General features: G+C 58.7%; 1 protein-coding gene across 1 annotated transcript in view; it reads left to right on the top strand.

Moving 5' to 3' along the window:
• Positions 1-12757, top strand: part of SHANK3 (SH3 and multiple ankyrin repeat domains 3) — a 242417-nt gene that overhangs the window by 210384 nt on the left and 19276 nt on the right. The window contains 3 exon segments of the mRNA XM_032688085.1: positions 918-941; positions 2791-2918; positions 4337-4442. Coding sequence (XP_032543976.1) covers positions 918-941; positions 2791-2918; positions 4337-4442 — 258 coding nt within the window.

Here is a 12757-nt window from a genome sequence, read left to right as displayed (position 1 = left end):
ATTCCTGGGTTCCCACTCCCACCCTTGGCTGTGACCCAGAGAGCTGTTCCCAGCCATGTGCTGTGTCCCACCTGGAAAGGGATTGGGAGCATCAACCCCCTGGCTCCCAGGAGAGGGATCTGGAGGCAGTGACTGGTGTCAGCCCACGTGTTCCCAAGGAATTGCAGTGGTCAGTCCCTTCCTGTGGATCGGGGAATGTCCCACCTCATATCCCACAGGGAAAATGGGGAATCATCCCCCCTCCCACACTTGACCCTGCAGAGGGAGTTTCCATGTGGATCAGCACCTCAGGCCTTGTCTTAGAGCCCTCTCCCCTTCCCAAGGGACCCTGGTGGCAGTGAGGGGACATTCCTACCTGCAGCTTCCCAAGGGGAGCTCTGTCAGGTGCTCCTTGCCCCGTTTTCCTTGGATCCTGTCCCTCCCTGCAGCTCCCAGAACATCCCAGGTACCCACAGCCCCACTGAATATTTCCTTGCTGCCTGTCATGCCGGTCCCCTTGGAAGAGCAGATTCCCAGCAAGCTGCAAACAAAGCACTCCTATCCCAGAATCCCGGCCGTGCTGGATGCAGGGAAGGGCTTTGGGAAGGGCCGTGGAGAGCAGGGAGGCACTGAAAGCTTTGGAAGAGCTGCCTGGGCATCAAATGCACCCAGCTCTGCTCCCGGTCTGGCTTCCCTCTGCTTCCCTGCTCCCATGAGGAGGGTGAGGGATGGGTGGAAGGCCGATCCCAGCGGATCCCAGGGCTTTGTCCCGGCAGAGGCTCCACATCCCGGGCTGGATGCGGCTCCTGCCCTCGTTCCAGAGGCAGGGAAGCACGGGGAGCAGGCAGGACAGGCAGGGCAGGCAGCCAGGCTGGAGCTGGGCTGGAAGCAGGAACTGTGCATGCCATTCATGTTGTCTTTTGTTTCTTGATTCCAAGCCTCCATGCGGAGAAGGAAAGGGGGTGAGTGAAACTGCACATCCTGGGGCTCCTCCCTTCCCTGCCAGCACCCCCAGCACCCCTAGCACCCAGGAGGGGGGCACCCCAGCACCCAGGCAGGGGCACCCCAGCACCCCGAGGGGCTGGATGGGGTCACTGTCCCCGCAGAGTCCCAGGGGACCATCCCGGTGGCAGCCGGAGCTCGGGGTTGGCACCAGTGCCATGGTGGGGTGCCAGGAGCCGGGGTGGCCGTGTGGGGGTCTCCTTGGCATGGGCAGGATGCCAGTTTGTCCCCAGATTCCAAGGGCTGCTATTCCCGGGGTGATCCCTGTCCCGCGTTTGCTCCACAGTGAAAATTCGCGCAGGAACGTCCCCAGGTGGGATCCCCGTCCAGGGAAGGGGCTCTGCCAAGTCTGGCATCATCCCAAATGTCCCAAGTCTCTGCTCCTGCCTCTGTGCAGGTTGTCCCGCTGCTCCTGGCATTCCCACTGCTCCCGGCATTCCCACTGCTCCCGGCATTCCCACTGCTCCCACACTGAGGGTGTGCCGGGGGTGTCACAGGAGGGACACGACAAAACCAGAAGGTTTTCAGTGGAAGGTGTCCCTGCCCCTTGCAGGGGTTGGAACAGGGTGGGCTTTAAGGTCCCTTCCAACCCAAAGCATTCTGGGATTCCTGCCAGGGCCGAGAGCCAGGAATGGACAATTGGGAAGGAGCCAGAGGCTCATCCAGCTCCATGTTCCCACAGCACAGCCCTGGGGCAGAGGGGAGGGAGCCTGGAGGCCTGAGCTCAGCTCAAACCCTTCAGAGGCAAAACTCTCCTGGGGGTTCCTGATCCCTGCTCCTGCTCCCCAAGGAGCTGGAATGTGAGGAACTGGGAATGTGAGGAACTGGGAATGTGAGGAGCTGGGAATGTGAGGAACTGGGAATGTGAGGAACTGGGAATGTGAGGAACTGGGAATGTGAGGAACCAGCTCTTCCATTGCAGTGGTGGGGGGACAGGGAGGCAGCCGGGCAGGGAGGACGTGTGGGGGGACTCTGAGGGACCCCCGACCCTCCCCTGCACTGGGCACATCCCCCAGTGCCCTGAGGGGGCCACACCAGGGTCCCCTGGGTGAGGATGATCCGCTGGAGGCCACCGGGGTGTCCTGGCAGCGGAGATGGCTCCGGGATGCTCTTTGTGGAGTGGAAGAGAAGGGTCTGGGAAGACCTCGGAGCCCCTTCCAGTGCCTGAAGGGGCTCCAGGAGAGCTGGAGAGGTTCAGGATGTTACATCCCTGTTTGTCCCAGACACTGGAGTGACACTGGTTGTGCTGGGGACACAGAATGTCGGGGCCACTCCGGCACCTGAGTCCGCTCAGATGGACACATCCCAGTTTTTCCCAGACTCTGGAGTGACACTGGTTGTGCTGGAGCCTCGTGGAATCCCATGGACATCCACGTGTCCATGGTCCCTGTGGCACCCAGGTTTCCCATCACCTCCCACTCCTCCTTTGCCCGCCCCGGGGGGAACTCAGCTCGTCCCGAGTATCAAAAATAAATCTGGGAAAAATTTGCTCTTTCGTGTGAGATGGAGGATTCCTTGGAATGTGGCACAGCCAGGAGCGGCCCCTCGGGTGCTGGCAGGTCAGAGCCCGGCTCAGGCACCGCCAGGATGGGGTGGGAAGGTGGCCCAGCATGGTATGGCATGGCACGGTGCCACCCTGAGCCGAGCGGGATCCAAAACCCCCCCAAATCCTTGGAAAGCTGCTGGCTGGGGAGGAGAGGACGAGTTTCTTGTGCTCCCACAGGGATTGCTGCTCCCTGCTCGGGGCTGTCGGAGGGGAGGTGTCCCCTGGCCCTCCCTGACCCCTTGGCTTTCCCCCTTGGATTGCAGAGAAGCTGGATGAGATCCTGGCGGCCGCAGAGCCGGCGCTGAGGGCGGATATCGTGGAAGCAGATTCCAGGGCAGCCACTGTGAAACAGAGACCAACCAGCCGGAGGATCACCCCTGCAGAGATCAGTGTGAGGGACAGGGACAGCGAGGGCAGGGCAGGGAGGGACAGGGAGGGAAGGGAGAGGGGGGAGAGGCAGTGAGGACACAGAGAGGGATGGGAGGACACGGAGGGAGAGGGAGGAGAAAACATGGAGGGAGAGGAATGGGAAGGACATGAAGGGAGAGGAATGGGAAGGCATGGAGGGAGAGGGAGGGAAGGGCAGAGGGAGAGGGAGGAGAGGACACAGTGAGGGAGGGATGGGAGGACATGCAGGGAGAGGGAGGAGAGGACACAGAGAGAGAGGGATGGGAGGCACAGAGAGGGATGGGAGGACATGGAGGAAAAGGGATAGGAAGGCATGGAGGGAGAGGGATGGGAGGAAAAGGTGGGAGAGGGATGGGAGAGCAGGGAGGGGAAGGGATGGGAGAACATGGAGAGGGAGAGGGAAGGGAGGGCACAGAGAGAGAGGGATGGGAGGACATGGAGGGAGAGGGAGGAGAGGACATGAAGGGAGAGGGAGGGGAAAACACATGATGCCAAGTGGAGCTGCTGATGGGCTTGTGCTGGGAGGGGGATTCCCCAGGAATAGGGAGGGAGAGAGTCTGGGAACACCAAGGCACAGGGCAGGAGCTGGGGCTGAGGGTGGGTTTCAGCTCCCTGGGAACCCCATCCAGGCCTGGGAACCTGGCTGGATTTCCCAGGAAGGGTACAAGAGCAGGTCTGAAGGAGTGTGGAAAGCTGAGCTGGAGCGCTGAGCCCTCGGGATGGGGGCTGGGATTGGGATGGAATCAGAGGCGAGGGGACAGGGAGGGAGCAGGAGGGGCTGTGCCAGCTCCAGCATGGCTGGATTGTCCCAGGGCTGCAGGGGGTGGGAAGCAGCACCTGGAGAGGGAGGGAAGGTGGGACAGGCAGCTCCTGACCAGAGCACGGGCTGCCCATGGGAGTCACCCTCACTGTGCCACCCTGGGCACAGCGGGCAGGGAGAGGGGATGAGGGGATAACCCTGCCAAGGGCAACATCCCAGGGTTTGGAGACCAGGGATGGGGCAGGAGCAAGGACAGGGAAGTGCAGATCTCACCAGAGAGCTGCACCAGATCTCACCAGAGGAGGATTCTTGACGTTGTCCCCAAAAGTTCATGGTGCCACCAAACCCTAAAACCGGCTGTGGTGGGTCCTGGACCTTGTCCCAGAAGGTTTCTGGTGCCACCAAGCCCGAAACCCAGGTGTGGAGGGTCCTTGGCCCTATTCCAGCAGGTTCCTGGTGCGGGGGGAGGTGCAGGTGAGGGGGGTCCATCCCTGTCCCCGGGCGCAGGGACGGGGCCGTGCGGGCAGATCCCGTTTCCCGGGATCAGTCGGAGGGTCAGGAGGGCTGAGGGGAACTGTGGGCTCCTCCCAGCTGGGTCTGGCCGATATCTGGAATGGGAATTCCCTGTTTTTGCCTTGCAGTCCCTCTTTGAACGCCAGGGCATGGCAGCACACTCGGGGGTCCTGGCGGGAGCTGAGAAGCCCCACGTTTCCCTGCGCAAAGGAATTCCACGGACAAAATCCGTAGGTAAGACAACCTGGGGGGGGGAAATCCCTTTGGGAAGAGGAGGGATGGGCCCTGTGGGCAGGAAAGGCTCAGCCCTTTCCAGCTTTGTGAGGTGGGAGCATCCCGTGGAATTCCTGCTTCCAGGGCTGCCTGGTCCTGCTCGGGGTGGGAGGTGGGGTTGGAGTAGTCCAGGGGTTCCCTGCTTGGCTCTGCCAGGGACAGGGGGCTCTGCCAGGGACAGGGGGGCTCTACCACCCTCCCTCTTGGCACATGGGATGGAGGGTTGGAGTGTCACCCCTGGGCTGGCACGGGCTGAGCCGTGGGGCAGGAACCAGCTGAGCTGTGGCTTAGGAGAAGCAGGACAAGGTCTGGAGCAGGCACCCGGCGGTGGTGGGTCCTTGATGGTGGGTCCAAAAGGTTCATGGTGCCCCCAAACCCAAAAACCGGCTGTGGTGGGTTCTTGACCCTGTTCCAGCAGATTTATGGTGCCACCAAACCCAAAACTGGCTGTGCTGGGTCCTTGGTTCTGTCCCAAAGGGTTTCTTTCCAAAAGCCAGCTGTGGTGTGTCCTTGACCCTGTTCCAACAGGGTGCCACCAAACCCAAACCCACCTTCCACCAGCCCAGGTTGCTCCAAACCCTGTCCAACCTGGCCTTGGACACTTCCAAGGATCCTGGAGCAGCCACAGCTTCTCTGGGCAACCTGTGCCAGGGCCTCCCCACCCTCCCAGCCAGCAATTCCTTCCCAGGGATGTGCTCCATGGAAAGGGATAATTGGAAGTGACCCCCTACAGCATCATTTGGTTGTGAGGGCGATGCCAAATCATATTGTGTGTTTAACACACGGAATAAGTGTTTTCAAAGGGTGCTTGGGAATGTTCAGAGCCCCAGGATTTCTGTGGATACACACCTGGGATAGGTTGGGATGAGGGCAACCAGTACCTGAAGTTCCACAGGAGATTGAGCTGAGATAATCAAATCTGTGGGATTAACCTGAGAAAGAAAATAGAAGAAGGAATCTTTAAAAAAAAAACACAAAAAAAACACAAAAAAACAAAAAAAAAAAAAAAAAAAAACAAAAAAACAAAAACAAAAAACAAACAAAAAAAAAAACACAGGAAAATTGGGTATTTCAGGGGCTGCCCCGTGTTGGTGAAGCTCCTGCCATGACTTGCATGGGTTGAAAGTGCCCATGGCTCTGGAGGGTTGGGCTGGAAATTGGATAAAATGGGGTAAAATGGTGCAGGATGTGCAGGATTGAATCTCCTGGGAACATGGAAAAACCCCATCCAAGCCTGGTGTCCCAAACCTTCCACAGTGACCAGAGAGGAACTGGGGCTTTCAGTCTGATTTATGTCGTTCTTGATCTTGGAGGTGGATCCTGCCCCAGTGCCATGGGCTGGGAGGAGGATCCAGGGGTTGTGGGGGACAGGGGTGGGTTCCCAAACTGGGTCCTGGGTGGTTGGTTCAGGTGTGAGAGTGTGGAAATGCTTCAAGAGCAAAGGTTGTTGAAGGTTCAGTCCAACCCCAAAGAGCTGGAAATCGTGTTAAAGGGATCTGTTGTGTGGAATCCAGGGATGGATCATGGATTGGGAAAACATCCATGGAGCTGCTGCCAGGGCTGGATTCCCTCTGCTCTGGAGCCAGGCTGGGAGAGCTGGGGGGGTTCCCCTGGAGAAGAGAAGGCTCCAGGGAGAGCTGAGAGCCCCTTGCAGGGCCTGAAGGGGCTCCAGGAGAGCTGGAGAGGGACTGGGGACAAGGGATGGAGGGACAGGACACAGGGAATGGCTTCCCAGTGCCAGAGGTCAGGGTTGGATGGGATATGGGGAAGGAATTCCTGGCTGGGAGGGTGGGGAGGCCCTGGCCCAGGTTGGGCAGAGAAGCTGTGGCTGCCCCTGGATCCCTGGAAGTGTCCAAGGGCAGGTTGGAGCAACCTGGGCTAGTGGCAGGTGTCCCTGCCCGTGGCAAGGGGTGGAACTGGACAAGTTTAAGGTCTCTTCCCCCCAAACCATTCCATGATTCTGTGAAATACGGAATCCTTGCCCGTGAGTTGCTCCTGAGTGCAGTTGGTGCCTCAGGAAGTCCCTCCAAGCCCTCACTGGGCTGTGCAGGTCCTGCCAGGGAGCTCTGCAGGCAGAAGCAGTAAAAGGTGGGATCTGAACAAGCTGGGTTTGTGTCAGTGTGAGATTTGCTGGGATGTCTGTAGGGACCAGGAAGGTCCTTCTGGCTCTGCAAGTCCCTGCCAGGAGGGGGGAGCCGGGGGGGGTCGGGCTCTGCTGCCAGGGAACAAGGGACAGGAGGAGAGGGAACGGCCTCAGGCTGGGCCAGGGGAGGGTCAGGTTGGGGCTGAGGAGGAATTTGTTGCTGGAAAGGGTGGTGAGGCCTTGGCAGGGGCTGCCCAGGGAGGTTTGGAGTGCCCATCCCTGGAGGTGTCCCAGGAAGGCCTGGCCGTGGCACTCAGTGCTCTGGGCTGGGGAACAAGGTGGGGATGGGGCCCAGGGTGGATCCATGGGCTGGGAGGGCTTTTCCAACCTCAGGGATCCTGGGATCACACTCCTGAGCACAGAGTGCAGTGTCCCCCTGGACCTGTGGTTTGTTGGTGCCCTGACCTGGCTGGTGCAGCCACACCCCCCCTGCAACAAGCGATTAAAAACTCCCCTTTAATCTGCATCAGGAGAGATGAAATCCGAGTGGGAGATGCCCTGCTCAGAGCAGGAATAGCTGCAGCTGTCACAGCACATCCCAGCAAGAAATCCAGGGGAAAAAATCCCAGGTCGCTCCGGCGATGTTCCAGCCGGGATTGCCGTGTCTGTCCCCACCGAGGGACAATCCCTGCCGGGGAGGGGACACGGAGCACACCCAAAGCAGCACCTCTGAGAAACCTGAGGCTGATTCCCGTGGAATTCCAGAGGAGCCAAAATAGCAGAGAGCCAAAGCGGAGAAATTGGGTTGCAATTGGCTCGTTTTAGAAGTCCTTGAGCTGTCATTCCCCGCCCACGGCAGCGGCTCAGCCCGGCACAGGCAGCTTGACTTCATGACAAAAATCACTACTGCCAGCGAGGAGGGAGCTGGAAAATAAGCAGGGGTTGGTTGGGTGGTTGGGTGGATTTTTTTGGGGGGGAGAAAAGCTCCGTGGCATTTGCATATTCCACAGCTGCTTCAGATTCCCGGGGACTCGTGAGGAAAAGATCAAAAGATTTCGTGTCTTAGAGCTAAAAATTCCCCGAGATGAAGGTAGTTGGTTAACCCCTGCCTGGCTGCGAGGGAAGCGGGATGGGAGGAATATTTCCACCAAAATGGGAAGAAGTGCATTGCAGTGGGGAGGCTGGGAGGGAAGATAATCCCTGTCAGACTTCCAAGAGAACTGCCACACCATCTGCTCCGGCAGCAGGAGATGGAAACGCTGGAGAGGCTGCAGAGCCACCCAGTCTCTTCCCAGAGCGAATTCCAGGGGATGGTTTTGCAGGGATGGAAAGGGGGAGGGTCCCCAGGGCTTTAGGGGGAAGATGCCCCATCGTGCCCAGGTGCTCTCATGGTGTTCAAATTGACATCGAGGATCATCATGGAATGGTTTGGGTGGGAAGGGACCTTAAACTCATCCAGTGCCACCCCTGCCATGGGCAGGGACACCTTCCATGAGCCCAGGTTGCTCCAAGCTCCGTCCAACCTGGCCTTGGACACTTCCAGGGGCAGCCACAGCTTCTCTGGGCAACCTGTGCCAGGGCCTCCCCACCCTCAGTGAAAACACCTCCTTGGATGCCAAGTGTCTCCTGCTCGGCCAGGCTGGGGGTGTGTGCCAGTCCTGGGCACCAGAGGATGGGGATGTTCATCCCTGGGCACCAGAGGAGGGAGATGTTCATCCTTTGGCACCACAGGATGGAGATGTTCATCCCTGGGCAGCAGAGGATGGTCATACTCTCCTACTTTCCAACTCTGGACACAAGGGAAGCTGTGAAATTTAACACCCTCCTGTTGCCAGGGCTGGGGTTGGGAGCTGCTCCTCCATCCCTGCTGCTGGAAAGCAAGGCTGGGAGCAGAGGGGTGGGCCCTGGATGGAGCCACCTCATTAGCCAGCCCCAATTAATGCAGAGGCAGGTTCTCCCAGGGATTTAAGGCTGTTATGGCAACAGGCCCAGAGGCATCATGGAAAGGCTTTGTGTTTTCCTGGGAGATTAGTAATGCATGGAGCTTGCTGGGAATGGCAGGGGGGGTTGCCAGGAGCCAGGCTGCACCTGGGAGCACAATTCCCACTGCAGAGCAGGCCCTGTGGGTGCTGGGGGGCAGGACTGGTCCTTACTGGGCCCTACAGGTGGCTGGAGGCCCCATTTTAACTCCAACTCTTTATTCCCGTGTGTGTCGACCTCCATTTTTGATCCCTGTTGCTCCTTAGGAACTGTGTGTGTGTCCCACTGCTCTGGGGATGGTGTGTGGTGTTTTAGGGAAGCTAAGACCCCAAATTCCATGGAAAGGAGCCAAGGGATGAGTCTGTTTATTGGTCATTGAGGGTTAACCTTCCCGGGGGCGGATCAAGAGCAGGGGGAGGATCCAGAGGCAATGGGGGATTGTTCCATTTGGGACAGAGAGGTGCTGCCTTTTCCCAGGGGTCATTCCCACCTCCCCCATCCCTGTGAGGGCCTGGAGTAGCTCACAGGGTTCCACATCCATGAGGTCTGGGGGAGTTGGGAGCACTCAGTGCCAGGAAGGGAAGGACTCAGACACCGTGTGTTTTCCTGGGGCACAGGGAAGGGCAACAGCTGGATTGGGATCCAGGAATGAATCATAGAATCCTGGAGTGGTTTGGGTGGGAAGAGAATTTAAAGCCCATCCAGTGCCACTCCTGCCATGGGCAGGGACACCTTCCACCAGCCCAGGGTGCTTCAAACCCTGTCCAACCTGGCCTTGGACAATTCCAGGGATCCAGGGGCAGCCACAGCTTCTCTGGGCACCCTGGACCAGAAGGGTCCTCTGGTGTCACTCCCTCTCTGCTCGGGGAGAGGCTTCATTCTGTCCCTCTGGTTGCATTTAAATATTGGTGGGGAATGTTCTTCTCTCCTGGACACTGTTCTGTACAGAACTGGGAGGGGTGGAGGATGTGAACAGAGAATTCACATAATCCTGACAAAACCTTGTCTGGCATCTGGTGAGGCCCTGGCCCAGGGTGCCCAGAGAAGCTGTGGCTGCCCCTGGATCCCTGGAAGTGTCCAAGACCAGGTTGAATGGGGATTGGAGCAACCTGGGCTAGTGGAAGGTGTCCCTGCCCATGGCAGGGGTGGCACTGGATGGGCTTTAAGGTCCCTTCCCACTGGGATTCTCTAGGGAAGAACTTCTGTCCAGGTGACACTGCCACAGGCTGCCCAGAGAGGCTGTGGAATCTCCTTCCCTGGAGATATTCCCAAGCCATCCGGACACATCCCTGAGTAACATGCTCTAGGGACCCTCACTGGAGCAGGGGTTGGACTAAATGGCCTCCAGTGGTCCCTCCCAGCCTCCCCCATTCCGTGATGGCTCTGAGCTCGGTGCTCCACGGAATCCTGCCCAGACCCAAGGAGCACTGCCAAGGGCTGGGGAGAGCGAGTGGTGCCAGGGTGAGACACGAGGCCTGACTCAGCTGCTCCTCACTGGCAGTGGCTGGAAAGCAAGGGCTGGCTGGGAGGGCTGAGCAGCTCTACCCATCCCTGTGTCTCCCCTGTCTCCTCAGGCAGGAACTGCTGGTCCAGGCTGGGCTTGGTGTGCCCATGGTGCTGCTGGACATGGGCACAGGCCCAGGGCAGGGATTGTCCCTGTGCTGGGAACTGGGGAGGCCCCCCTGGAATCCCGGGGGCAGTTCTGGGTCCCTCAGACAGGAGAGACCTGGAGGGGCTGGAGCGTGTGCAGGGAAGGGAAGGGAGCTGGGAAGGGTCTGGAGCAGCAGGAGGGGCTGAGGGAGCTGGGAGGGCTCATCCTGGAGCAAAGGAGGCTCAGGGGGGACCTTCTGGCTCTGCAAGTCCCTGCCAGGAGCGGGGAGCCGGGGGGGTCGGGCTCTGCTGCCAGGGAACAAGGGACAGGCCAAGGGGAAACGGCCTCAGGCTGGGCCAGGGGAGGGTCAGGTTGGGGATATTGGGGAAATTCCTCCCTGGAAAGGGTTTTCCAGCCCTGGCACAGCTTCCCAGGGCAGGGGGTCTCCCCATTTCTGGAGGGATTTCAGAGCCCTGTGGATGTGTCACTTGGGGACATGGTCAGTGGTGGCCTTGTCAGTGCTGGGGAGGGTTGGACTCGATGGGCTCCCAGGGCTCTTCCAGCCTTAACAATTCCATGATTCTGTGATCTGTGAGACCAGAGCAGAGCTGGAGAAGGGGGGGCTGGAGGCAGAGTCATCAGCAGAGCGTGGGGGGTGAGGAGCCCGGGGAGGAGGGAGGGGGATGAGTAAGGCTGTGCTTGTTTACTCGGGCTCGGCGCAGGCTCGGCAGCACCGGCACTCGCAGGTAGTGAAGGAAGAACCTGCCAAGGTTCTCTTCCCTCCCACCTCTCCCGTCCGTGAGCAATCCTCAGTGGAGGTTTTCTCACCGAGGAGCAACAGGAGATGTTTGTTTTTTCCCAGGGAATAGAGAGTGTTCCTCTATTCCAAGGCACAGGCTTGTATCCACTGCCAGCTTGGGAAGCGGGGCTGGGGCAAAGGCAAGGGAGAATTCCCGTGGGAAGCAGGAGGTTTCCAGTCCAACCATCAGCTCTAAGCAGGGTCAGCTGGGACACAGATCGTGTTCCTCAGGGTTTTATGCAAGTCTGGTCTCTCCCTCCAGGGACACGGATCAGGTGTGGGATTTGGTGCCTGTCCATGTTGGGATTCGTGGTGTTCCTGGTCCATTCCCATCAAGGTCCTTCTGAGATGTCTGGCTGGTCATTGCCCTTGGCAGAGCCTCAGATGTGCTTTTCCATAGTGTCCCTGCACATGGCAGTACCCTGGGTGTGCTTTTCCATAGTGTCCCTGCACATGGCAGTGCCCTGGGTGTGCTTTTCCATAGTGTCCCTGCACATGGCAGTGCCCTGGGTGTGCTTTTCCATAGTGTCCCTGCACATGGCAGTGCCCTGGATGTGCTTTTCCGTAGTGTCCTCTGATAAGGCAGTGCCCTGGGTGTGCTTTTCCAGTGTCCCTGCACTTGGCAGTGCCCTGGATGTGCTTTTCCATGGTGTCCCTGCCCATGGCAGTGCCCTGGATGTGGTTTTCCATAGTGTCCCCTGATATGGCAGTGCCATGGATGTACTTTTCCATAGTGTCCCTATATGTAGCAGTGCCCTGGATGTGCTTTTCCATAGTGTCCCTGCCCATGGCAGTGCCCTGGATGTACTTTTCCATAGTGTCCCTATATGTAGCAGTGCCCTGGATGTGCTTTTCCATGGTGTCCCTGCCCATGGCAGTGCCCTGGATGTGCTTTTCCATAGTGTCCCTATATGTGGCAGTGCCCTGGGTGTGCTTTTCCATAGTGTCCCTGCCCATGGCACTGCCCTGGATGTGCTTTTCCATAGTGTCCCTGCCCATGGCACTGCCCTGGGTGTGCTTTTCCATAGTGTCCCTGCCCATGGCAGTGCCCTGGGTGTGCTTTTCCATAGTGTCCCTGCCCATGGCAGTGCCCTGGATGTGCTTTTCCATAGTGTCCCTGCCCATGGCAGTGCCCTGGATGTCCTTTCCATAGTGTCCCTGCCCATGGCAGTGCCTTGGATGTGCTTTTCCATAGTGTCCCTGCCCATGGCAGTGCCCTAGATGTGGTTTTCCATAGTGTCCCTACAAGTGGCAGTGCCTTATCGAAGGCACTGACAGGTTTTCCGCAGTGTCCCTCCTCATTTAGGAAAACGTGGAGGAGAGATGGGATCTGGTGGTGTCCCAGTGTCACCCCTGGTCCGGCAGCCATGACCAGGGCATTCCAGGAGGAAGATCCAGCTTCCCCAGTGGAATTCCTGCAGTAGCTCCGTGCTTGGCACATCCGTGCCCATCTGCAGGCCGGGCAGTGCATTCCCAGGATGAGTTCTCCTGGCACTGGGCCATGTCCTGTGACAACCTGGGCACGGTGACCGAGCTCAGTGCTGCCCAAATACCCTTGTTTCAACTCCTGGCCATTCCCAGAAATAACCACGAAAGGCAGGACTGTTTTTTTGGATCTGGATGCTGCCGAGACCATGACAACGTCTCTCCCGAATCAAACCATGGCTCCATCTAGTGCAGGATCCCATCCCAGGCACTGCTGCCAAGCAGATTCCCGGGGGGGGGAGGGAAAACAGGGCACAGATGAGATAATTCTCCTGAATTCTCAGCGCTCAGGGGGTTCAGGGCACAGAATAGCTCCAAAAAAGCTCCTCCGTGGCTTT

The sequence above is a fragment of the Chiroxiphia lanceolata genome, chromosome 5 (assembly GCF_009829145.1).
Source record: "Chiroxiphia lanceolata isolate bChiLan1 chromosome 5, bChiLan1.pri, whole genome shotgun sequence".
In the NCBI taxonomy this organism is placed as follows: domain Eukaryota; kingdom Metazoa; phylum Chordata; class Aves; order Passeriformes; family Pipridae; genus Chiroxiphia; species Chiroxiphia lanceolata.
Note: the sequence above shows the minus strand (reverse complement) of the source record. Positions and strands in the feature narration are given on the sequence as shown.